The following is a 27,731-nucleotide window of genomic DNA, read 5'->3' as shown; positions in this document are numbered from 1 at the left end:
GATCAATTATACCAATACTTATTCAAATAAATTAAAAACAATTTGAGTCATAAACTCTTCCAAGCAAGCCAACACCTTATACTATTGGAAAAAACAGATTACGGGTAGATTTTGAAAAAACTGAATAAAAAACTCCCTCGTAAAGAAGCAAGTTATTACAACAAAAGATAAAATTTTAACAATAATCATGAAAAATGGTTAGTCTACCACTAATACAAGTGCCATAAAAATTATCAAAAAGGTTGCCCTTTTTGCCTCACAACAGTGGCCAAATCCTACTCAACCACGGCCAATAAATCACTTGCTTTGCAGAAGCAGTGCTTTGCTTCAGTCCCCAAATCAACCTGACAAATAATTACACCAATATTTACTAATGGTGAACAAAACATTTGATTAATGAAAAATGCTGCCATCAATTATTTTTTAAGGAAAGCTGTCACAACTTCATGTTTTTTCTAGCGACCAAAACATCCACCGCATAGCTAAACATGCAGTACTTGAACTGCAAGATTCAATTCACTAATGCAATAACTACCATTACAATAGTCACCATGAATGTCAGTAATTTAAACTTGAAACAACAGTCCCAACAAGATGCAGTTTCATTACCTTTCAGAAGACAATAAATAAATAAATAGAAAACAAATGCATAATATGAAGAGGGCAATAAACAACTTGTGTGTACATCTTGTGCACACAATCTATATAGCTATGAAAATGAGTAAATACTGGTATTAGTCTGGAATTTGTATGAATCGGCATTTTTGTCCTTGAAATTTTAAAAACCCTGTTAGTCTCTAATTTTGTAAAAAGTCACATTTTAGTTCTTTTTAACTTTATTTTTTTGTTGGCATTTTACGTTAAAAAGGACTAGAGTGAATGTCATTTTACAAGATTAGAGACTAAGATTTAAAATCTCAAGATTTAAAATGCATAACCCATACAATCTTGAGGATTAATTTGTGTTTACTCCATGAAAATTTGTGCCAACTGGAACAAATCTATCAAAAAAAGTAAAGATTGTTTTCTAATTGTTCACTGACCAAAGACTAATTTGTCCTACGTTGGACAAGTCACCCTATAAAAAAGTTGGAAGTTTATAAACATTCTACAGACAAAGAGGAGCTTAAAGTCTAAACAAGTATGATATCTACCCATTCCAAGCACTCGGGTCAGAATTATTTTCCCCATAAATTGTTCTTTTGACAAAAAATATTCCTTAGCTAGCGATTAATTCATTGAAAGGAACTTTTAACAGTTAATGTTACAACTTGGAATATTATCAGATACACATCACTTTCTTTATATACATATAAAGCAAATATTTTAATGTCACTAACCTGATAAGCATTTACGTCAGTGAATAGTACCTGCAAAAGAAAACTAGAAGATTATATTTGGAACAAATTTCAACAAGCTCCAACAAATAAAAACAATGCTATTTTAATACACAGTAGTGACATATATGAAAATTTGGTTTTTGATCGAGTGTGTAATTCATATAGTCAACCTCACCTAGTGAGATAAGACTTGATTATTGTTGTTGAGTGTCACCTAAAAGCCTGAGCTTGTGGGAGTTGGTCCTTGCAACATTAATTTATGATGTAATCATAAACTGGGAAATAGGGACTGAAATTGGGATTTAAGGGTTAATCATCAATAACTCAGGAATTAATGGTTACTTGTTTGGCTCTTGAGGAATCTTATCCCAAATTAGATTCTGACTTTATTTCCTTGTCTGTGGTTTAATGTATCAATGACTCGAGATTAGGATTGCTTGAATCTAAGTTTGGGTTGTTTGTCTTGGTAAGATTTTGGGTCCTTTTGAGAATTTGAATCACCTATATAAGCATACTATCAACCTCAAGGATGTTAACTTAATATTGAACTTGAAAATTGAGAATATATAAGATTATTCTTTAATTTTTTGTCCATTTGTACTTCACCTCATGTATAGTAGTTAAACATGTACCTTTGTTCCAGCCTTTAGTTCTCCAGCCTCAGCACCTATAGTTAGGATCTGGAAGAAATATGAAAGAAAATGACCAAATTATATCGAAAACACGCGAAAGTAGTGAAAGTAAACTCAACATCAAAGGATTCAATGCCGTCCACTTACTTCTCCTGTGAGGTATCGTTCATATTTAACAGCTGACTTGGGCAACAAAACTCCATTAGATGTTTTCTGCACACAAAATATATTCACAAATCAACTACGTAACATAGAAAAATTACTGTCCACTTTTACAAAATTTTGATAGTCCATCACAAAATACAAGGCAGCTGCAGCAACTAGTTAAAATCATAAAATAGAAATTATTTTGACGATCACACAAAAAGCAAGGCCAAGAACAACATTGGAGAAAATTATAAAAAGGGATCTCGTGATAAAAATATATCTCATACAACCAAGCCCAATGATAATGTATGACCATGTAACCAACCTCACCTTGTAGGATTAAAACTTTTGTTGTTCTTATCTTTATTTAATTGTGAAAGTGGCTTTCAAGGAGAAAAAAAAAAATATGAACACTATCTTAGGTAACAGCAAACTATATATGCACAAGGAACCATAATCAAGTGAGAAATTTAAAAAGGCAAGCTTTGCATAATGATGGGAGCAATAAACACAAAATAATCACAATATTATAAATTAAACAAAAAGGAAAAAGCGATTTGTGGAAAAGTGGCAGTGTGGCACCCCTTCAAACACTAGAGTCACAAATTGGCAAAACCAAATGATACTATACCTTGTGCATCACATTATATAGCATAGAAGAAACCTTATTTATGCCCCCTTCCCCTCTCTTCAGTATTAAAAAAATGTTTAAAATATAAACTTCAACATTTGTTATGTATCCCTAGTAAGCTTCACTCTCAATTTTTATGTTACATGCAATGCAGAAGGGAATCCAGTATACTGAGCCTGAGGCAGTGATCTCAGTCTCAGTATCAGCAAAGCACTCTAACAAGATTCAAGCATAGGGAGACATGTAAGCTAATCTTCAATCATGACCTTTTGCAGTTCGGATTGGAACACATTTTTTTAATGTTCTCTTTCTTGGAATAAAATAAACTCACGGAAAGAAAGTTAAAAGTTACTAATACGAAGCATAAGTTATCAACAAGATAACATCATGATGTGACTCAATTGGGTCTTGCTTGAAGTGAACACGGTGGTGGTTGTTGTAATACATTGAAAATAAATAAATAAATAAAATAAATCATCCCATGGCCCAATCTCAACAGTTTCTCAAAATCATATCAAACTGCTAGTTAACTAAACAGAGAAGGCTCACAAACAACTCCAACATTCAGCCTTACATTAAGGCACCATGGTTGAAAAACACCAAATAGGAGAATAATCAATGCACACTATAGATCCTTCAGACTAAGAATAAACAAACAACATACCAAGTTTTTTTAAAAAATAAAAAATAAACTGATTATTTAGATAAGCATATAGCATACATCTGCTAGCTCCTCCAGACGTATAAGAACTCTATCAGCCTGAGGCACAACCTGCATTCCAAAATCATCGTAACTCAGATGAAATTTATAAAAAATAAAATAAAATGAATTTTCGAAAAATAGAAATATGGGATATGAAAAAAAGGGTTAGTGAGGTGGGTGTAGGCATGAAAAAATTACAAATCAAAACAATATTTTTAAAAAAGGAAAAACCTTGGTGGGTTCCCATTTGTCGGCAACAGCATTGACCTTCAGAGAGTTCCTTTGCAAAACTGCAAGAGACCCAGATGAGAAAAGGTTAAGAAATTGTGTGAGGCGAGAAAATTAAGGTTGAACATGAATGAGAGTTTAGATGAAATTTAAGGTACATGGGAGTCTCTTGTTGGAGAAAGAGAGGGCATTAGTTTTGTGAAGGAATGGAGTTGGTAAGGTGAGAAACGTTGATGCCATGGATAAGAGAGGAGAAACAAAAAACAAGCTTGTAGCAGCAAATTAAGAATCGAATTATGGATTTGGAGATAAAAGGGTTAAACCCTTTTAGGTTTTATCTACCGTGCAAAAAGACAAAAGAGAAAACAAAATGGGTGCCCCCAACAAATGGCTAGAAGATTTGAGAAACTACTAGAACAACGTACCTTTGATTTAAGATTTTCGAAGTTTTAAGAACATGTTTTTTTTTTAATTATTGAAGTGAAATTATTTGAAAAATAATTAGCATGTTCCTTGTTAGAATTAATTTTGCCTGAACTTCAAGATAAAAGGAAGCGAAACAAGAAAAGTCTATCACGATGCAATTTTTTAATAATGTTGTTTCCTGAAAATTATATTTTTTACGAAGGTTGAATTATATTTGGTATGATTAAAATATTTTTAAAAATGTTAAACAATATTTTTATAAATATTCTTTTTTCTAACTTAAATATTATTTTTTTAAAATATTAATATTTATTTCTTCCAAAAATATCTGTTTTTAAATTATTCTTTTATTTTCTATAATAATTGTAAAATGTTGTTTATACTGAAAACTAATTTTTTGTATTTAAAAAACTAGAAAAATAAAATAAAGTATAAAATAAAAAATTTAATACAAAATATTTATAATACAAGAGATGTTTGCATATAGTGCGTCTAAATATATAAAATTATATTAAATTTTTACATATGCTTGTGGATTTGAAAAATAAAATAAAATTCATGGCACAGTTACTTAAGTTCATCTATATGAATGGTGAGAAAATTCCATTGCAATTATTTATGAATCGCAGAGGAACCATTTCCATTTTTATTAATTTTTTTTCAACATTTCCATTTTATTGATATATTTAATATATAATATCTATGTATAGTACTCTTGAGCTTTCTTGAAGAATGTCAAAGAGTGCTACATTCTCAATTTGTTTTTAGTTTTTTCTTTTTTCTTTTAATGTTCTCAATATTTAATTCTTATATGTAATAACAAGTAATTGAAAATAATTGATTAAATTAAGTTTTTTATCTCTAAAAAAAATGGTATTTTTTTAAAATAAGTCTCGCATATTAAAAAGAAATTGTTACAAAATGACCTTCTAAATTTCACGAATTTTTTAGTTAGTCTCTCATTTGAGCGGATCCAATGAAAATTTTATATTATTTATGAGAATTCGTAATATTTAAAGAGATCAAATAAATTTTTTAGAATATTTATAGAGTCCAAATGCAAAACAAAAATTATAAAAGAACTATTTAGCAAGAAAATTATTATAAAAAATAATTTAATAAATAGATATAAGAGACTAAATTTAAAAATTGCTAATTTTGAAGGAGCCAAAAACTTAATTAAACCAAAATAAATTTTATATTTAGAAACATTTTGCATATAAAACCAAATAAAATGAGCAACATGTATAAACATTAAGATTTTTAATTAATCCTATTATTTATGTTTAAGAAGAGTTTCTTCCTTTAATCAAGAATACCAAATCTTTAACTACATAAATAAAGTTTATCTTTGGTTATTATTTTGAAGTTACAGTCACTCATTCGAATTTAATAAAGGTTATTAAAAGTGACAAAAATTAATTCAAAAGAATATTTTTATTAAACAATAAAAACCAAATTATGCGAAGGGAACATAAATGATCCTTAAAATTAATTATTGAATTTTTTAAATAAAAATACATTTTAATAATTTTTATCATAAAAGATAAGTACTAGTGTTTTCTTCTTAATTATAAAAAATAAAAATTACTTTTGCTAGTAGAGTAAGGTTTTATTTGATTTTGCATTGAAAAATTAATTACTGTATTTTTAATAAAAATACGTATTTTAATAATTTTTTTATTTTTGTCATAAAATATAATTATTAGTATTTTTAATTAATAAATTAATTTTAAATAAATTAATTACTAATTTTTTATATTTATTTATTATAGAATTTTTGTTATCGAAACACTGACTCGTTATATTCATTTAATATAAATTCTTAAATATAAAATAAATTTATGATATATAATTATTTATTATGTCTTAATGTATTATTTATTTATTTTTATAAAAAAATAAAGTATTAAATTAATTTTTATATATTGATTATATTTAATAATTTAAAATAAAATTTATCAAAGCTAATTTTATTCAACTTTAAACTAAATTAGACTAAATTGCTCGTAAACGAGATTATTAAAAACAATTTTATTAATTCCAGTAGAAATCGGACTCATTACACTAAAGCTATACAACTATAATAACTTTTTTAAAAAATAATTTTTTTATTATTTTAAATTTCTTAAAATTTGTCTAAGGAATGAAAGTTAATATTATTTATATATTAGATTTTGTAATTTTTTAAAATTATCATGTAAAATTTCTTATTACGCGGCTCAAGTACATATTTTAAAAAAAAAACAAAGATTCACTTAAAATCTGTGTCTCCCTAATCACAATAATCTAGGAATGGTGGGAACCAGTGAACTCCAAACGTTGAAATTGGGTAGCATTTTAAGAAAACAAATACAATGACAGAGGAGATAACGGCTGATGGGACCCACCCATGAGTCCTTTTGTTCCTCTTTCTATTGCAAATTGCAAACTCATCACCATTCAACCCATTCTCTCTCTCTCTCTCTCTCTCTCTCTCTCTCTCCTCCATCTACCAGATGCATCAAAGCTTCACTCTTTGTTGTAAAGCACCACAAAACAAACCTTTTCTCCTCTATTAGACTCACCCCTTTTCTCCACCCACTTTGCATCACACTCTTACTTTACTAAAGCAAAACCCTTTTTGTTCACTTCAGCATAACAATAATGATGAAGAAGAACAAGCTCAGTTACTGTGTGTTGCATTTTCTTTGTTGTCTACTTTTTCCAGCTCTTGTTTTCTCCCACCATGTCCATGGTAATGTTGCCATAGTTTTCTTTTCTTTTCTGTGTTTTAGTTTTTTGGCTTTTTGAAGTGTTTATGAGCATTTTTCATGCTATTTTGTTGATTTCAAGAACAATGTGGGAATGACAAGCAACAAATGCTGCCCTTGATCCATGTGTGTTTCTGTACTTTAATTTTTGGAGATTCTGAAAAGTTGTTTTGATATTGTCTCTGGAGTTAATCACTTGTACTTTTGAGATAGTTGCTATAATGGGTATTCCAAATGCTCCTAAATATAATTTCAAAATTATTTTTATACGTGTTTGGTTCGGTTTAATTTAAAGAATTAATCTTTACCTTTGTCAACTCTGAGAAAAGTTTTGAAAAATAAGAGATTTTTTTTAAAATAATGTGTTACCAAACGAGGGCTTAGGCTTGAAAGTTTACATCTTTCTTCTGGATCTCTGATTTCTTAGTGTCACATATTCATTTAATGAGAAGTTTCAGTGAAGGGTTCCTGTTAGTCTTGTTCTAATAGACCAAACATGATTGCTTGTGCTTGTTTGTATATGCTTGCCTTTTGTTTCCAAATTCCTAGTTATGGTCCTGGAATGTATATGTAATACTCTGAAAATAAACTAAGGATTCATACTTCAATTTTGAAATTAGTGAGAAAAAAAAATCGAAATGATAGTTGCTAGTGATGTATAGAAGGAAGAGAGCTGCAAGAGCGACATTAAATCATTAACTTCCCTGTGCATGGTATTTGGAAATTGGAAGGTTTATGTTTTTACGTTATTGAACTTAGAGCATTCAACATTGGCCTATTCTCCCATGTTTCAGCTAGTTTATATTTTTCATTTTTAATTTTCATATCCAACGGGGGTGTTGGCTAAAGTTTGGACTCTGAATTCAATGCCTTTGAATTAATTATTGAATTTCAGGAGTCTAAGTTCAAATTGTCTTTGAATTATTATGATTTACGCTTTGGCTTCTCTGATCTTGTGGAATAATCCTGCTGCTGCAAATTGCATTGACCAGATTATTGAACATTTAGAATGTTAAAAAACGTTGGTTAAATACCACACTGATTTTCTTGATAAGCGTTGTTGATTATGATTGGTCAAATTATGACCAAATGACAAAGTTCTATTATTATTACATAAATATCTCTTTGATGTTAAAACTGGTGGGGTAGAGTAGGTCATTGGTGAAACTGAAAACCCCAAGTGATAATTAATCCTCAAATAGCAAGAAGATGATGAAGTAGGAAAATGAAAGTATTTGAGTTATAATGTGACTATGCATCTGCTTTTGTTTGCAAGCTGTAACCTTATGATAATCATTGGGCAATAATGTGTCGTTTAGTTTTAACAGTAATTTTAAATTCTAAAGTATTTAGTGGTTATACACGTATAATGTTAGTAACATCCCATAAGGTCAGCAAATCCTTTAGGAAACCCAAAAGGTCATATGCATCTTTTTGCCTTAGGCTTATTAGAAACATTTTGCAGTGGGGATTCACTTCTACTGAGAAGAATATATCTATGGGATTTTAGTAAAACTTGCATTTTATAGATACCCCATGAATACAAAAGAACACAATTTCACTGGGAAGGTTTACCTCAATAAGGACATGGATAATGTATTGGTGCAAATCTGAATCATACTTTCATCAGATATGAGGAATCACTGTGAACATCAAGGCAATTGAATGGAAACATTATGAACATTTACCATACATCTCTGAATTCATATGGTTGTGTTTCTTTCTATCCTGCAGGAAACCCTGCCAGTGACATTGTGGACATGATAAACAAGAATAGAACAGATCAAAAGCTTCGTCACTTGAATGATAGTCCTGGTCTAGGCTGCATGGCCTTACAATATGTTGAATTATGCAAAGGGAACTGCACTGATAACAATGTTGTAAATTGCAAACCTCCTGAAGATGATTTCACTGAAGTGTTTGCTCCCAACTGTGGCGTAGAGTTACCAACTTTTGGCACCATAACTGGACACATTGTGGGTTGTCAAAGGAAATATTTGGAGCCAACATTAGCATATTCCCAAGTTCTCATTAAAGATAAGAACTCTTTGTCTCTTCTGAAAAACAAATCACACACTGAGGTGGGAGTAGGCCTAGTTGGACTCCATAAAGGGCCTTTCTTTTGGTGTGTTTTATTTAGCAATGGACAGACAAACTCTACATTTGTGCTTGAAAATCGTGGTGCAGGAATCCAGCAAAAAAAGGGGTGTTATAGTGGGAGCAATACTCCATGCAGTGGGGGGCACAAAAGTAGTGTTGCATTTTTTAACTTCTGCTTCATGTGTTATGTGTTCATTTTGCTGTTTAAACTTTTGTAACTTTCTCTTCTGCTTTTTTTTCATGTTAAAGCTTGGAAAATATTTCATCTTTATATATTCATTATTAGTTAAATCATCTGAAAGAATGTTTGAAAAAATAAATCTGGACAAATCCTAATTAATAAAATCTATACAGACATTCTAATAAGATCTTTATAATATCTAAATCAAATCCTATAATAATCCTAATAAATTCAACATATAGAACCTTTAAAAATATCTTGACCAAGTTTCGTCAATGCTTCCCTGACCTTATTTGCTCATGCAGCCTTGGTCTTATATGTGACTTAAAAAAAACTAATAAATCATTTATTTGCAACTTGTACTGAATCAAATTCATAATCTCCTTCCTTTCAATCAATCTAACCAAATAAGTTTGTTAGCCTTTCAAATCTAAATGCAAATTTCCTTCGGATTTTTCATGGATCAAGTAGGGAGATCAAGAAGAAATTTAGATTGTAATAAAGTCATGACTGTGATTAATTATAAAATAACAAGATCTATTGCAATTGAAGTTCGAAGCCTTATATTTATATCTTCTCAAAAATTGATTGTTTTTGTGTTCTTGATGCTCTTCTTGTGATCTTTTTTAATTCTTGTGGTTTTTGCTCTAATTTTTATTATCTTTACTTGTTTGTCGGAATAGCAAAAGAATTTACGAACTGATACTTGTTATTTGGTCTTTGTGGGACTGATATATGAGACTTTTAACTGGTCTTATAACAACATTTGTGTGATGGGTACACAAGTTGTGCAAATTTGCAATCGACAAAGAGTAATTACCATCCCAAAAGCATATGGTAGAGATAATGCTTATGCAATTCACAATAATGCATGCCAACCAATCAACTTTCTAATTAGGGAGTAGGGATGGCAATGGGATGGGTAGAAGTCCCCCATCACCCTCACAGATATCCATTATTAATGAAAATATTTTATTAATAAAAAATATTAATTTATTATATGAAAAATATATAAATCATTTCAAACTTACCCCTTTAAGTAATTGAAACTAAATTTTAGTATATTTAATTAATGAATATTTATAAGTATTCTGGATATTATACATGTATAAAATACTCCTCCTACTCCTTTTATAAAATAATATATGAAAGACTAAAGAGGTTTGGTAGACCTTATACATTTTATAATTATATAAAATATTTATTTATTTTATTTATCTTTAATAAATAAAGTTGATGACAACCTTAAATTAAAATTAGCAAGGAAATGGGCACATTTTTAACAATTTTGTTAATACTAGCTCTTATAACTAATTTTTATCATTTAAAAATCAATAACTTTTTATCAGTAAAGAAAATAGTGATTACACTTTTGTATTCTCAATCTACTTTTTTTTTTTTGGAAAAAATCATACCACTTTTTTTTGTTTAAAATCAGATTTAAGGATTGATGTTAATATTTTTCAACTTTAAAAACTAAAATATTGATAAAGAGATTGAATTCAATGACATTAAATCATGATAAAGTTAATGTGTTGTAATATTTTTTAAAAAATTAATTAACTTTAACTTTTATTATTGATTTGTATAATTTAATTGCAAATGCCATATAAAAAAATCAAAGAAAGTAACAATGAATAACTTAAAACACTTAAAATCAAAGTGACAATGCAATATTTTCTTAAAGGATATGTTAAATGTAACTTATTTTATGAGTCAATAAATGCATAAATAAAAAATACTTAAATTTTAAAAGCAAAGTTTAGTAATTTCTATGTTTTTCTTTTACTTATTTATCACTCTAAAATGTTGTATAAGAATTTAAAATATATTTAATATTCCTTTTTATTATTAAAATTATCATTTGATTTTCTATTATGTTCCCTTTATCTTTATCTTCTTTGTTAATTAATATTTCTTTTATTTTAAGTTAAAGGTGCATTTAATAAATAAAATTAATATTATCTTAAATATCTAAAAGTGACAATAAATAAAATATAAAAAAAAACATTTACATGAAATTCATATATCAACTACCGATAATTGTAAGCAGGGGTAAAAGTAGGCCAAAGTAAGCTTTATAAGCCTGAGTCTAACTTAACTCTTGTATATATATATATATATATATATACAACTTATTTAAAAACATAATGGGTTTATCCTTATATCTAAATTAGTGAACTTAAACCTTTGAATAAATAAATATATAATTTTCAAATATTGCATTATTATTATTATTATTATTATTACTAAGTTAAATTTTTAATCAAAGACTTTTTGGATGGTCTAAACTCTGGTCACTTTAGGTTGTGTTTGGTAAAATTAATTTAAAACTTATAACTTATAGAGCTTATAGAGTTTATAACTAGTTAATTAAGTTTGAGCTATTCAGTAAAATTAGTTATACAATTAGTTCTTAAGGTTATTTTCTATTAGTATAAGTGGTCTAAAATTTAAAGTAAAAAAACTATTAGAAGTTAACATTCAATAAGTTGAATGCTATTTGAAATTATTTGTCATAAACTACTTTTTAAAAAACTATAATTTTTTATTTTTTAAATTAAACAACTTTATTAATTTATTCACAACAAATTAAACTATAAAATTATAAATAAATTATAAGAGTTTATGTTACTGAACATACTTTTAACTAACTATTTTTTTAAGAAAATCTTAATTTAACTTTTTTAATAAATAAACCTATCTTACTAAGTCATAAAATCGTACACTCTCCTTTAACAGTAGTTACATCAATATTTAGCCCTCACACGATTACTAATCCTCTTATTTTAATATTATTATAACAAAATACTTTAGATAAAAATTACTTAAATAAAAGCGACAATATAATGCAGTTGTAAATATAATTATTGTAAAGTAATACTAAAAGTTATTGTTGCATTTAGATATATTATGCTATTAAACGCTGAATAATTACCATTTAAATATGTAAATGGAACTAAATAGTAATATGAAATAAATAAATAAAAAATTTAGAATTAGTTTCACTACAAAGTAAAATTCAAGAATTTAATTAAAATAGATCTTATGTTAATTCTTAATTTATATTAAAAACAAATTACTTAACGTGATTATTATTTCCTTTCATTATAAGATACTTCTTTCCATCCTTTTTATAAGAAACAAAATAAAGTTTTGTCAAAATTTTTAAAAAAAATTTAATTATTAGAAATTATTTAATGTGACTTTAGAGTTTTATATTCATTAAATAATTTGTGATATTCTAGAATTTTTCTAAAATTTTTAGGAAATACTTAAAATTGGCCTATTTTGTGAAAATCTTAGCAAAAATAAATAAATTTTCAAACTAAATCTAATTATATAGCAAACAAAGCCGTAAAATTTTTAAAATTTTATGAGAGCCTAATAATATTAGAAAGATCTTGGAAAGTAAATTTTTACAATTTGATAAATTTCAAAATTTTATTTTTCAGTATGTCTAATATGCTGACAAGAAACGAACCGATCCGAGAGCAACTTGAGTGAATTAAAATTTTAGTGACTATCCCAGTATTATTCTAAATATTCTACTATTTTTTTAAAAAAAAATTTCTCTACCTATTAAACTGAAAAAGATATATAAATTTGCAAAAGTGAAATTTTTAAGTTAAAAAAAAAGATAAAGTAATTAAATTTTTACTTTTAAAAAGTGATTGAGAGAGAGAATGCATCTTCTTTTACAAGTTTCTGTAAAGTTTTCTACATTTCTCTCTCAAATACACTACTCACCTTCAAGCTAGATTTTGAGGGCCAAAATTTGATTTTTTTTTTTTTAAAAAGCTTCAAGAGGTAAACTTGTTATCCTTATCCTCCTCTACACTTGTATGGTTTTATTTTTTTAAAATGGTGTTATTTAATTTTCTCTTCTTACTTGGATGAGCTTGAATAGGAATGGGAAGGGTGTTATCTTACTTTTATTGTTGTGGTTTTACATCTAGGATGCTAGAATCATGCTTGAAATGGAGGATTAGAAGTAGTTGAGCTAAAAACCTAAGAACCCAAATTCGCAGGTCACTGTTCACTAAATTTTGGGATTTGTATGGACTGAATTAGGATTTTATGTCTTCATGAAAGTTGTATCCCTTTTAATACTTGAAATTTAGCCACTAGTTTCACCTCAAACGGATATTTGTAACTCAAGTTATGTCCATTTTACTAACGGGTGTTCTAGCTGTCGCCATAGGAGGTTGCCCTGTTCTAACAGCCACGGATTTTGATTTACTGAGGCTTATGAGTATAAAATTAGGACTCTACTCCTTCATAAAAGTTGTAGGAAATTGTACGCTTGAAATTTAGAAATTGGTTTCATGTCAATATCTTATGTGTAGGTGAGATATGGCCAGATTACTAAGGTATGTTCAGAGTGTTAGTGTAGTTGATCCCTGTCAGAAACAGCCACTGTAACGTGAAAACTGACACTATTCTATAGGATATTTGAACTTAATTCCTTCATAAAAGTTGTAGATAAACAAACCCTTGAAATTTATAAACTGGTTTCATGTTAAAATATTAAGTATATCTTGAGTTATGGCAAAAATACTGAACCTTGTGCAATCTGCTCGAAAATTTCCCTGTCATGACTTTGATCAACTTTATTGCACAATCTATTTCGAATTAAACTTTGACCTCTACATTAATATTGTAGATAATTACGTTATTGAAATTTAGGCTTTGACCTCATGCCAAAACAGTCTATATAACTCTAAAAAATTCCAAAGTACTTAACCTTGTTCATGCTTGCCATTAGGATTCTTCCTACTCTAAGTGTGTACCAACTAGGATGATTTTTTTAAGTTAAGTGTGGGGTAAATGTGAGCTTAACATATTACAAAAAAATGGATTAACAAAACAAAGTGAGTTTAAATTCCCACAAGATAAAATCAGAGAACTATAAGGTCTAACTAGCGTTTCATTACGTGTATAGATTTCGTAGGAAATCAACTTCAAGCGTTAGAGAGAACAAACGTGGACGTAACAGATAAGGGGTGGGCTATGTAGTAAGAATTACATCATAAACTTATTTAACCTTATTTGTTGAAATTGTCTAAATTTTGTTATGATTGATGATTGTGATTTTCTTATATGCTTAATTTTGATAATGGTTTGCTTATGTGTTTGGTGATGGAAATATATGGTTGATACTTCATTAAGACATAAATTGTGTTATATGATATGAGTTGTCTTTGAGTGAACATTTATGTGCATGGTGGTTTTTCATGAGAAAGTTTAATGAAAACAAATTGAAATGATTGAATGATGGATTGAGAACTCTTATAAACTGTATTGGAAAGTTTTCTGATTGCAACAGATATTTGGAAAATTTTGGAAAATCCGTATTACAGAGGAAACTCTGTAAAAAAAAAAAAATATTTAGACTTAGAAATTTTTCTTTAATCATTCTCAAACAAATTTAAGAATTTAGAAATATAGGACTTTTATAAGAAAAAAACCAATTAGGAACTCATACATTACTCATCCGAAAATGGTATTTTGTGCAAAATAGGGAATCGGAGACTATGAATTCTGGGAATATGATGGGGAGGCCCTGAGGGAGGACTTGGGGATAGGAAGGGTAGTGGTTGGAAGCCATAAAAGGCTCAGGCTCGCTACCTGTTGTCAGGAATCCCACTGTACAAACTCTCTTGTACCTGACTGTGCTCTTACCGTATATCATAGTCAGTGAGCTACTAGGTTCATATTTGAGCGTGGATCTCAACAATTCCGTGGGTGGATTTCCATACCTAGTAGTATCAACTCTTAGCTACCCCAGCACTGATTTAAGAAACAATTCGGGCCCGCATGCATGGACATTTTAGAAAAACAAACTAGGATCATGCACCATCATCATCATTCATTGGAATGCGATTGATTTGTGAATGTTTATGATGTTTGATTTTAATGTGATGTATGAACTATTGCTCACCCTATCGTTGTTTCTATTTTCTTTATTTTTTCTATACCTGCGATATTCATTTGACTTGATCGGTTACCACCTGTAGCAGAGAGAGATGACCTAGATTCCACACCAAATGAATATGACGATCAAGCTCATTAGCCCGGAGCCACAGCGATGGCAGTACGATTGGGATAGACACACCCATACTTTTGCGGGCATACTTACTATATTTTTGAGGAGAGCGGCAGGACCCGGAGGTGGTGTCCCTATTATCATAAGGATTAGACTAACCCTTGACTTAGATAATAATAATCCTTTTCAGCCCATACCACCACCAATTTCCCCTCCAGTTGAGGAGGAAGAAATGGATATTGATATTCCAAAGGATTATGATCCTTTGATCACCGATGAGTCTAAAGATATGGATTCGGAGTAGGACTAATACTACTTTATTTTTTTTTTGTATAGTGGTAAAGGTTAGTCGTAGGTAGTATTTTGTTGTACATAGATCTTTATGGTACTTGGTAGAAGCCACTCTTTTTTATTAGTTATGCTGCTTTGTAGGAAGTCATCTCCAGTGTTACTTTTATTATTTTGAAGAACTGTAACTAATGTTTTATATGAATGTAATTATGTTGATAGGTGAAATGGTAATTGAGTTCCTCAATTAACAGTATTGTGTAATGCGGAGAATTTACTAACCATTTTACCCTTTGTATTACTGTAAAAAGGATATCTAAATATTTATGAAAGTTTACCTTAAGTACTTTATGCAGTGACGAAATTCTGAAATGTGTTATTTAAAATTTGCTTGTTAAAGTTTATTTTTGAAATTAATGGTTGAATACATTATTATTATGTATGAGGGGAAGATTATTAGTATATATATAAAAAAAGTCACTAATTCTCTAATTGAGGGTTTATAAAGTAGAGTGTTATAAGAAAGAAATGATAAATTCAAGATGCATTAATTGTTAAATTTCTTTTATACCTTTCTTTTATTAGTATCATTAAATATACAAATTACTAACTACACCATTTAATATTATAGGTATTTTTGGAATAAAATTTATATTTATGAAAAATATAATAGAATTAATTGTTTTCTTTAATTTGGTGATTTATTCTTTTGTTTCTTATAAAAACAAAAGGACCGAAGGAAGTAATATATTTACTTAAACTAATTTAAATTTTTGTAGTAATTATATCTAATTAAACACATAACTTGATGATTCATACTTTTCAAGAAACTTAACAAACTTTCGTGATCTAGAATCTCATTTTTAATCTTACAAAGTTTTTAATTGTAAACTTCACTTTTCAATTATTTTCTTAACATATAAAATCATGTTAAAAAGAGATTCAACAAATTTATAAGCATTAAAAATTTTACTGAGTAAAAAAAAATTAAAATTAGCAAAATAAATCATAAAGTATTCATTACATTATCATCAATCTTAATTTGGAATATTTCTAAACTTTGAAATAAAAAAAATTACTATGTATTATTAAATTACAAACTAAGAAAATAAATTTAAACATAAATCACAAAGAATAATAAAAGATTCGAGTAAAAAAAAGACTGAATTGCAAAAAGATTATAGTCTTTGTTCTTAAGAGAGAGTGTTACTCACATGGATCACAAACAAGTTCTTTTAAAATTCTACCAGTCTCTATTTTCACTTCAATTTTTTTTAGTCCCAAATCTAAATAGACTCTTTGTCCATTAAAAGTCCCTTTTTTAGGTCTTTATAGATAAGTTATCAATTCCTTTTTTTTCCTATTCTTTTATAATAAACAAGAACAAAGGTGTGTTTCTTGACAAAGATAAGTTGTGTACTTTATTGCTCAAGCCTTATTCATTCAATTTGAAGCTCCAAGATTATCTTACCCTCTATGTTTTAATTCAAAGATAGATAATAACTACTTTTCATTATACATTTTTCATCCTTTAATTAGAAGATCGTAGTTTTGGATCCATATTCTCAATATTAAAACTTAATATTAACAAAATTTATGTAAATAAAACTAGGTTTTTGAATTTTTTTTTATCACTAAAATTGACTTTGGTTTAAATACGACATCTATATTTTTTCTATAATAAAGTATTCATGTTTATACTTAAAGAGTGGTTTTATCTAACTATTTAAATAAAATTATTTTTTACAGTCATTTTAAAAATTTTATTTTTAAATACAAATTATTTTAAAATAAATTCTTTCAAAAAATATTATACTAAAACTAAACTGATACAGGTCTAGTTCTTTCTCCTCCTATATTTTAATGAAGCTTTGTTTTAGGCTGTAAGAAAGTGTTCATAATTCGATTTGGTCTAACTTTTCCTCATATAATCATATGAACCAATTATATTAATAACATGTGATTCAGTTTAAATGTAATATCAAAATGGAACTAACGTAAATCAAACAAAATAAAACCAAATAAAATTAATATTTTTGCAATTTAATTTGGATAAGTTTTTTATGTTTTTTTATTTATTTTAAATTATTCTAATTTTTCTAAAATTTATTTATATATATATATATATATGTTATTTTATTTCTTATTTTGATTGAAAATTAGTTAAAAATTAAGTGAATTTATTTTTAAAAAATAGAATTTATATTGTAAAATTTTATTAAAATTAAATTGAATGATTGAAAAGTTAAATGTTAAAATTTGACGTTAGAATAAGAAAGTGTGTATAGTATGTAGAATCTATGGTTGTCCCACGAATAATGTCAGGTACATTAATAATTCCTGCTAACGTCCATTGATTACACCCATTGCTAGTTACCAAATGGGACCTTTGGTTCATTCATGCAACCAAGACCAAATACTACCAACACAAATCCTTTAATGCATTTTTTAATACAGCTAAAATTTATTAAAAATTAAAAAATAGCATTAATTTAAAAGTTAAAAAAAAAGTAAAATATATATAATTTTTAATAAATTTTAATTAATATTACAAAATATGTATTAAAAAGTGTATTGTTAATATTATTGTCTATTCAATTACCATTTCAATACTAATTTTGATAAAAGGAATACTAAAATTGAATTTTATTTTTAAATATGATAAAAATTAAAAAATATTACTAAAATAGGATATCTAAAATATATTTTTTTTCTATCTAATATAAAAAATATAAATATTAATTTTTACATTGTTAATATTTTTTTATTATTAAAAAATAAATGTCAGTTTTACTAGCCGACATTTAAGATAACATATAAAAAAAATATTTCAAACAGAAAAAATACTTTTTAATATTTTATTTTAGTAATATTTTTTAATTTTTATCATATTTTAAAAATACTCAAAAACATCATATTTTCTAATATAAATTTTATATTGATTAAAATTTATTAAAAAATATATAAAAAATAATAAAATTTTATTAATAAAAAAATTTAACTAATAATAAGAAGTGTGTCACAAATAATATATTAAAACGTATGTTATTAGTATTATTCAATTTGATAATAGATTATTACGAGCTATTATTAAGGATTCAGTTTAAGTATTTAAAAATTATTTTTTATTGAGAAAATATGTTATATTAAAATATAATAAACATTTTTATTTTATTATTTATTTGCTTTGAAAAATCATTTCATTTACTAGTCTATTTAAAAATTTTATTTTAACCGAACTTTTTAGAGTTATACCATTCTTTTTAAGTTGCCTTTTTTTGTTATCTTTTTATCCTTATAGTCTAACTTATTTTTAAGTTTGTGCTAATCCGAAAGTTTGTAATTGTCTTATTTATTGGGTTTTGCGTATGTGGTTTTGGTTAGCTTTAATATGTTTTAACTCTGTAAATATATCTAAATTTAATTTTAATTTTTAAAATATTTTTCATTAATTTTAATTCTCATATATTTTCATATTTTAAAAACTAATCTTTATTCACGACTCTAGCGTGACATTTATTATATTTTTACTAGCTTAGCTAAATTTGTGTTACATCATCACCAAATCACAATAGAAATCATTTAATTACTTTTTAATTAACAAGATAAAAATCAATAAATTTTTATCGAAGGAGTAAAATAAAATTAAACCATATTTATAAGTGCTAAAAATATTTTTTTATTCATTCTTATTTAAGACTTTTCATAAATAAAAGTAAAAAGAGAAAATACACGTTTTCTTCTCTATCTATATATATATTCAATCACATTGAGTCTCCATTTGCTTTGATATTAAAATACTACTCGTGTTTTTTTAAAATAAAAACACATGTCAGAATTAGTTTAAAATATTTTAAACTCAAAAATAGTATTTTGGGTATCGCAATTTTTTTATTTTATTTTTTATTCAGTTTAATCTAGATCGTGTATTTGGATATGATAGATAAGTCTATTATTAAAATTCTTTTATTTTTACATATACAAATACTCAAACTTAAAATTTTTTTTAAATAATAATAAACTACTTATTATTCAGACTAATTTTGTTGTTTGGTAATCAAAATTTTGACACAACATTTGTTACTCCTTTGATGAAACATAAGTTAAGAAGGGAAGTAAATATACACAACATTGAATTGTGATGTAAAAAAGTTAATGTTTAGTTTTAATTATAAATAATCTGATTAGGGCTCACAACGTACACTTGCGTTCTTTACTGCGGGTGGCGGCTCATAATATATAGCATTCCTAACTCTACTTACGACGAGGACTTGTCTTTTAACTCATCATTATGAGTAAATATTTCTACATGCTTTTACCCCTTTTGGAATATTGCTAGACTCTACCCATATATAGGATGCGTTTACGTGTTTATCATTCCTTTTTACTATCTACTGTTATTCTCATTTAAATAATTTTATTTAAAATATTTTTTTATGATATTATTAATAATAGAGATACTTTATGTAAAATTTTTATAAATATAAGAAATAATAGACACGTCTATAATTGTATAGTTTGGAATAACATATGCGAATGAAAATGTATGAGATGTTTTCCTTCAATATTTTACGAAAGCTGAAAAAGGAAAGTGTGTACTCTTGTGGTCAACGAAAGAATGGAGGTTCAAAGGATAAAGACACATGGGTCAAAAAACGAAAAACGGTCAAAAAGTGTTATGATACTTTAATAATGATGTTATACAATTAATTTAATTTAAATATATTTTAATTTTTATAATTTGTATTGGCTTTGATTTTGATCTATGTACTTTTAAAAATATTTATTTTGATATCCACTGCCAGCGATATGCTAAACCACACGTACTATGGATACCATCATTTGAAGTAATATTTACTAAAATTCAATAAATATATAAAAATTTAAACTAAAGCAGTGGGCACCAATGCAGAAATTAATTAAGGCAGATTATAGAAACTAAAAGTGCATTTAAATAATAAATCTATTTAATTTTTGTATCATTCATATTAAAAAGGTAATTTAATTTAAATGAGAATTTTTTACACATTTACTCAAATGTGACATTTAAAATTACCGCTGAGTGTTCTTCGAGCTTAACTTGTGAATTCAAATTCCAGTTCAAGTGAATACAACCGTGTTAAATAATTACAAAATATTTTTTTTCTACTAACAACAATCTTACTCAACTCAAACATGATTTTTACCTTATAAAAAACATTGGAGGAAGAAAAAAAAAGAAGAAAGGGGAGGGTTGGAAGACTAAGAGAGGAACCAATGAGAAAATATTGTTTTTATTTTATAAATTATAGAGTAAAAAAGTTGTATTTAAATAAAAATAAAAATTTATTTGATAGATAACAGGGTGTGTTTAATTTTGTAAACGGCAGAATTTTTAATTTTATTTTTGTAAAGAAAAAGAATAAACTCATTACCATAAAAAAAAAAAAAGAAGTAAATTCAACTAGTCATTTACCTTTACAATCATATATAACATCATCACAACTCATCCAATTCATCTTACAACTACTATTCATATTAGTTTTATATTATTCAAAAGATAGTGATTTCTATGACTATTTCTTAGATAAACTAGTGAAATATAAAACTTGATAAATGCTTTATTTCTCCTCATCAAAGAGCATATTATTCTTACAACACAAAAGTAATAAAAAATGGATAATTAGAAAATACAATCTTTGTGTCAAGTTAAGGTAGCAATCCAAGTTGTAGTAAAATCATAGAAACTATAATAAAAAATGACACTCCCAAATAAAACTAAACTTCTTTAAAGTAATGACATGGAAACACCTGGTTCATGAGTTTGGAAAATATTATTGAACAAACATTCACAACAAATAAGATAAATAAAAAATTTAACTTTTTCTATTACTAACAACATCCAGACCCAATCAAAATCTAAAATTGATAAATGATTGGGTCTCAAATCATTAAGCCAAACACAAATTATTTTAGCAAAACATGTTTCTTTTGTATTTCTCCAATACCATACTAGTCTTCAAAATTTCTATTTGTTGGCCTAAGAAGCATATGAGTTATGATGTGTTGTGAGATACAAGTGATTTTTGAAAAAATACCAGAATTCAACTGAAACTTAAAATCATGACTCAAAATATTATAGAACTTCCAAGCTTAGAAATAATAATTTTTATATTATTTTTTAATGTTATTATTTGCATTGAAATTATCATAAAAAAAATTAGTAATATGTTAAATTTAATATTACTTTGAACATTAGTTTTCATATTAATAGATTAAGTTTATAAAAAATAATACAAATAAAAATGTAATTAACTTTTTTTATTAAGAAATATATTTTAATGTATAATAAGGTTTAATAGAAGTAAATATTAATTATAAATTTAAAACTTTATGAATCTGAGATTTATTTATTTAATAAGGTAATAAAATATTAAGTATTTTAATTTGTAAATATTTATTAGCAATTGCTTAATGCAAATATTACTAAATAACTTTAATTTTTAAATTAGTGCTCATTGCTTATAAATATTTAGAACTTAAATAAAAATTGAAGTTTATTAAAATTAATACAAGAAAAAATGTAATTAATAATTTATTAAAAAATATTTTAATGTACGATAAATTTTTTTAATAGAAGTTAATATTAAATATAGAATTATAAATTTACAAATCTGAAACTTATTTAAAATTTTATTAACTAGTAGTATTTTATTATTAAATATTTTCTAGCAATCGTCTTAAATCAATTATTATTAAATATTTTTAAATTTCTTAATTAATGTTGTTAAAGTATTACAAGGAATTGCTAATAAATGTTTAGAATTGAAATAAAAATTTAAGTTTATAGAAATTAATACAACTAAAAATACGATTAATATTTTATTAAATAAAATATTTTAATATATACTACATTTTTTAATAAAAGTAAATTTTAATGTTAATAAAATTAAAAATTTACAAATATGAAATCTTATTTCGAATTTTAATAACTATTAAGTATTTTCATTACTAAATATTTATTATCAATGATCTTAAATCAAATATTATCATATAATTTTAATATTTTAAATAGTATTCTTAAATTTTAATTATTAGCAATTGTGTTAACCAGTGTTGCTAAAATATTTATTAGCAATTGTCTTAAATTTTTATTACTAAATTAATTTATTGATCAATCTTCTTAAAATATTTATTAATTAATGTCTTAAATTTCTTAAATGTATTTGTGGTCTTAATTTTTTCTTTATCCCTAGTAATATGAGATGAGACTATTTCAACTTTGTCACTTATCAAGTCAAGTGATGTGAGTTAAGATTGAAATACATGAGATTTTATATTATGTTGGCCTCTTTATTTTATTAGGCATATGCAAATAAACACTCTTTTATTAATGCACTTATTGAACGGTGGAAATTAATGATACATACACTTTATCTATCTTGTGAAGAACGTGCAATCCCATTAGAATGTGTTGTTATCTTACTTGGACTCCACATCAATAGTCTATCGATGATTAATTCCACTATTCCTAGTAATGTAACACTTCAAAATAAGTTTCAAAAGTTACTAGGCAACAAACATGCATCAAATAATATAAGCGATTCATAAATAAGATTAAAGTGATCAACACAAAGATTTTTAGATGTCTCTTTGTTTTATTAAGTTGAGTCATGACATCTCTAGAGAAAATGTGTTTAGCCTTTTTTTTACATATGTCTTACTCATTTTTTGTGCAAATAACTTAGTCAATAAAAAATAAGTTGCTTTAACTAGTGCTGTGATTGGAAGATTGTGATTTTCCTTTAACACTAAAGCAATGTACTTTATCAGATTTGTTGTCATATGAGCAGATGACACCTATTTTCATATGATTGAACTTACTTTTCTCAAGAAATTTTATTAAGTTAGTTTGTATATACTTGTCTATATTTTGGTATTTGATTATAACGAATATTAAATTTATGCTCTATTTTTGAAAAACTCACAAACACAAGACCATTCATATATTGTTTTCTAAAATACATTTTTTGCAAAAAAATAAAGAAAGAATATTTTCAAGTGCAATGAAAACGTGAAATACCCACGTGGACAAGAAGTTTATGCAAGTATGGAGAGCCTTGAATCAGAGTAAAAAATTGGCTACAATAATTTTTATGCAATACATGTGAAATGCTTTTAGGGCCTCTCACCATCCATTGTTTTGCCTTATCGCTGCATTCATTGATTTGTAACGATAAAAAATAATGCTAATGTCATCTTGAGTCATAATATGTTTGCGTGATTTTTTTTTAAATGTCAAGTATCAATAATCCCACCCTTAATAATAATAATAATAATAATAAAAGCAACTAACAATATATTATAATATTCATTTTATGCAACGACCACAAAAAAACTTATTTATATTTACTATATAAATATGTTCCATCAACAAGCATAAGTGATTTGCAATGTCTAAATGCTTTAATATACTGATTAAAACTATAAAATACTCAATATAATATATGAACATAGGAACCATCTCATCATTACAATATGTCACTATAACATCTAATTGAATAACTGATTCTTAAACAACTTGCTAAATACTTTTTCAATGCTATGAATAAGGAGGACTTTAGTTTATACAAATGAAGATTCGAAAAATACTAATGACACTCTTTGAATAAAAAAAATTATATCTTTTAAGCATAAAAAATTACATTAATGTTTTTCCTGGGGATAAATTTTTTTTGTAGTAGTAAAAATTTACCTTCAGCATATTTTGGACCACAAATATATATATATATATATATATATATATATATTAGGCATATAAAAATTATATTAGTGTTTCTGGGATCCAACTAATTTTCTGCAACTAAAAAATGTCATTGACAATTAAAAAAAAAAACACTATCCTCATATTTCAGCTCCAAATTCTCATTTTTTGGGTAATTATTAAAACTTTTTCCGTATAAAGAAAGCATCTCATTAATTCATGCATTTCTTTAATTTCTTCCTTATTCATAAAAAAATTACATAAAAATGATATATGAATATAATTTCTTATTGAGAAATCGAGGAACCCAGGTCGAGTTAATTTGTTTTAGCAAGGCTAATTTCTTTCTTTCTTTGTGTTTTAGTTTTTGATAAATGTTTGTATAGATAAACATGTGACACTGACATTGCGAGAATTTGACAATAAAGATATAAATTTTTTTATTTGCTTATCAAATGTACGAAACAATATTTTAAATTAATGTAAAAAATTAAGATATAAGAAGCGAAATTGGGTTCTAACTTGGGAATGGGGTCTTGAGGGGGAAACATATGTAAATGTTTGGGTGGATCAATCCTAAGTCAATCCATTAGCCAACCTAACCCGTGATTTGTGCATCTCTTTCAATTGGGTTTGACTCGGTTGTTGGGTCGACATAACCTAATGAACTGCGTTATTTAATCCATCTTTTACATTTTTTTTAATTTAAGTTTAATATATTATTAGTGTAATTTTTTTACATTATTGATACATTCTAATACTCTGTGAATATACTTTTTATATTAATTATTACAAAATTAATATTTTTTGTTGATGTGGCAATTTATAATTAAGTAACAGTATAAACAACCTTTACAATATTATTATATTTAAATTAAATTCATAATTTTTTTTATATAAACATAAATAACATTCGCGATTAATTTAATTACTTCAGTTTTACCATATTTTTCTTCCCATAGTATCTTATTTTCTTTTCCCGATCTCGATTTTATTTATTTTACCCTGAGCTTTATTTTTCCTATCACTTTTTCCCTTTTTTTTTATCCTTGTCAATCTTTTAAATTTATTTTAATAATTTAATTTTACTTTGAATTATTAAACTAATTAAGGTATATGTTTAAATTAATTTCAATAATGAATTTTATGCTAAAATATGAGTCCGAGTGAGAGAAATTGATGTTAAGTATTTTTCAAACAGACTCTTGATAATTCTATTCGTTCTGAAAATAATTACAATATATTCTTTCGTTTGATTATGTAATATATTTTATTATATTACTCCCTGAAATATAAGCATTAATTGGGAAAAAAAAATCATATCAAATCAACAAGCTTTCACGTATGTTTTCTTGTGTGGATCTTTTTCTCATCCTTGTTCTATAATTTTGTGAATTCAAGAGTTCTAGTGATGCTATAACTTTACTTTCTTATTACCTTTAACGTGTGTTCTTGTCGCTGTTATAGAAACTGGACCCAACTGAAAGTTTTGATTGGAAACAGATTGTTACTCGTTCGAACTATTTATGAAATTGAAGAAGTAAAAATTAGCCAAATCAATCACGACCCCGATTAAGGTGCAAAATATTGATTTGACCAACATTTTTAGAAAAAAAAAAAAGATTTGTTTCTCAAGGTTTTTAACATTTTTACTATAAGATAATTTTAAAAATGGTTCATATATAAAATCTAATAAAATATGTAATATGGTCCTTTTATATATACTTTTTAACAATTCATTCAATATCAATTCCACAACAATTGAGTCAATGAACCGTGACCAATAGTTTTACTGATTTAATGATGAATCCAATTTTAAAAATATTGAATTTATTATTATTACTATTTTACTTCCAATCCAATTACTACTTACTATTTGTGGCAGCATGAATTGATGCCACCCAATAGCAGCTGATGTGGTTCACAAGCACATCCTCATGAAGCAGCCATCACACTCAAGATGCGGTTACATTAAATGATGCCTACAAATTAAAATCATAGTAGCATGTAAACGTAGCTGCATTTTATATCAGAACAAAGCTATTCTTTGAACAAGAGAAACTCTTAGTTTATAAAGCATGCTGAGATTGTGGGGAAAGTGAAAGGATTTGCTGGTGTTAGTGAAAGAATGAAGCACGCGCTCATGATGTAGAGCAGAAGAGAATGTGAATAATATATTCCAAGAAACAATATAAAACCCATGCATCCTCGTATTAAAAATTGAAGGACTAGAGATAATGAGAAATTATGGTTCCATTATACAAGTATTATGGAATGTATTAGTTGCCTTGTTTCTTGGGTTTGCACGTTTCCAAACACCTGTAACCTTTTTAATAATCATATTATACTATATAAGTTGGCTAGCATATTGTGGTGTACTAATTTTATATGGGTTGAACAAGGATACTTCATGCACCAAGTTATGAAGATAATTTTTCAAGTACTTATCTGTTTATGGGAAACATATATGATGATTGGGATCATCTTGCAGTTATTCCACTCTAAGTAATGATGTTAACTTGAACTTTTCCCAATCCTATTTGACTTTTCATTCTTCAAAGAAAATTCCTCCCTTGTTGATTAATTAAGGGTACCCATAAAAGCTATTTTCGTTTTCTTTAGTACCTTTGAATCTAGATGTTGTCTCAATACAACCATGCATTGTTTTTTTTTTTATATATATGTATATTGCAAGGTGAAAAGAGTAAATTAAAGTTCCTATCTTTACGGCCAGTTATATATAGTAATTAAATGTGCCACTGTCATCATATTGAACTTTGGTAAAACTCGATGACTAACGAATATTGTTTTCATTTTCAGCGACCCTTAAAACAGGCCAAACAAACGGTTATTCACTGTTTGTTCGTTTATAGAAGTGTTGAATTGATCGTATTGATCACAAACCTTGAGGAAGCTAAACTACCACCTAGATTTTGACAGTATATATAGGGCTTGTGTTTTTTAGAAGTCATATGATTCTTTTCTAACAAAACTGATATTGATACACAGGTACCTTAATATTAGTAGTTAATTTAGAAAATGGAAAATTAATTAGCATTAAAAAATTTGATAAAATATGAAAAAGCAGTGAAGTGAAAAAATTGCTTAACTTACACGTAAAAATAAAAAAATGGGGTGTATTGAAGAAAGGATGTAAAAGAGAGCGTGTGGAATGAATGGGGACCCAAACAGAGGAGAGTAATGAAGAAATGGTGGCAATGTAGGGAAAGAAAGTAAACACCGAAAAGAGAGAAGAGAGGGAGTTCTCCTAAAACCTGAGCGCATTTAATTCTCTTCATTCAAAAAAATAAATTCCATTTGGCTAACCCATCCATTACATTACATTACATTCAAGCCATAATAAACATTTAATTCATTAACCCTCAGTCCTCACTCACCACCCTCACACGTGCCTCTCACGTGTCTCCTTCTCTTCCTCTTCTTCTCCTTCTTCTTCTTCAGACACTTGCATTTCCATGCACAAACACACACACTTCTGTAGAATACCAA

At 26.6% G+C, this 27,731-nt stretch overlaps 2 protein-coding genes across 3 annotated transcripts; one reads left to right on the top strand and one right to left on the bottom strand.

Annotated features, from left to right (window-relative positions):
• Window positions 1-4,044, bottom strand: LOC113850366 (10 kDa chaperonin 1, chloroplastic-like). 2 transcript variants are annotated; one of them, XR_003502196.1, is made up of 8 exons: window positions 3,840-4,044; window positions 3,685-3,743; window positions 3,472-3,522; window positions 2,120-2,185; window positions 1,973-2,020; window positions 1,516-1,841; window positions 1,341-1,370; window positions 1-344 (listed from the first exon to the last, which is right to left on the bottom strand). XR_003502196.1 is itself a non-coding variant. In XM_027480888.1 (7 exons), exons 1-7 carry the CDS (start codon window positions 3,919-3,921, stop codon window positions 276-278), a joined length of 405 nt encoding a protein of 134 aa, XP_027336689.1. In that variant the 5' UTR covers window positions 3,922-4,038; the 3' UTR covers window positions 130-275. The 2 variants fall into 2 exon arrangements, 1 of the variants encoding a protein (XP_027336689.1); XM_027480888.1 differs by lacking the exon at window positions 1,516-1,841 and having other exon boundaries at window positions 130-344; window positions 3,840-4,038.
• A 2,707-nt stretch (window positions 4,045-6,751) lies between these two features.
• On the top strand, window positions 6,752-9,178 carry LOC113851592. The gene is made up of 2 exons (XM_027482109.1): window positions 6,752-6,844; window positions 8,595-9,178. Exons 1-2 carry the CDS (start codon window positions 6,754-6,756, stop codon window positions 9,176-9,178), a joined length of 675 nt encoding a protein of 224 aa, XP_027337910.1. The 5' UTR covers window positions 6,752-6,753.
• The last annotated feature ends 18,553 nt before the right edge of the window (window positions 9,179-27,731 follow it).

The sequence above is a fragment of the Abrus precatorius genome, unplaced genomic scaffold (genome assembly GCF_003935025.1).
Source record: "Abrus precatorius isolate BTA unplaced genomic scaffold, Abrus_2018 Scaffold9, whole genome shotgun sequence".
In the NCBI taxonomy this organism is placed as follows: Eukaryota; Viridiplantae; Streptophyta; class Magnoliopsida; order Fabales; family Fabaceae; genus Abrus; species Abrus precatorius.
Note: the sequence above shows the minus strand (reverse complement) of the source record. Positions and strands in the feature narration are given on the sequence as shown.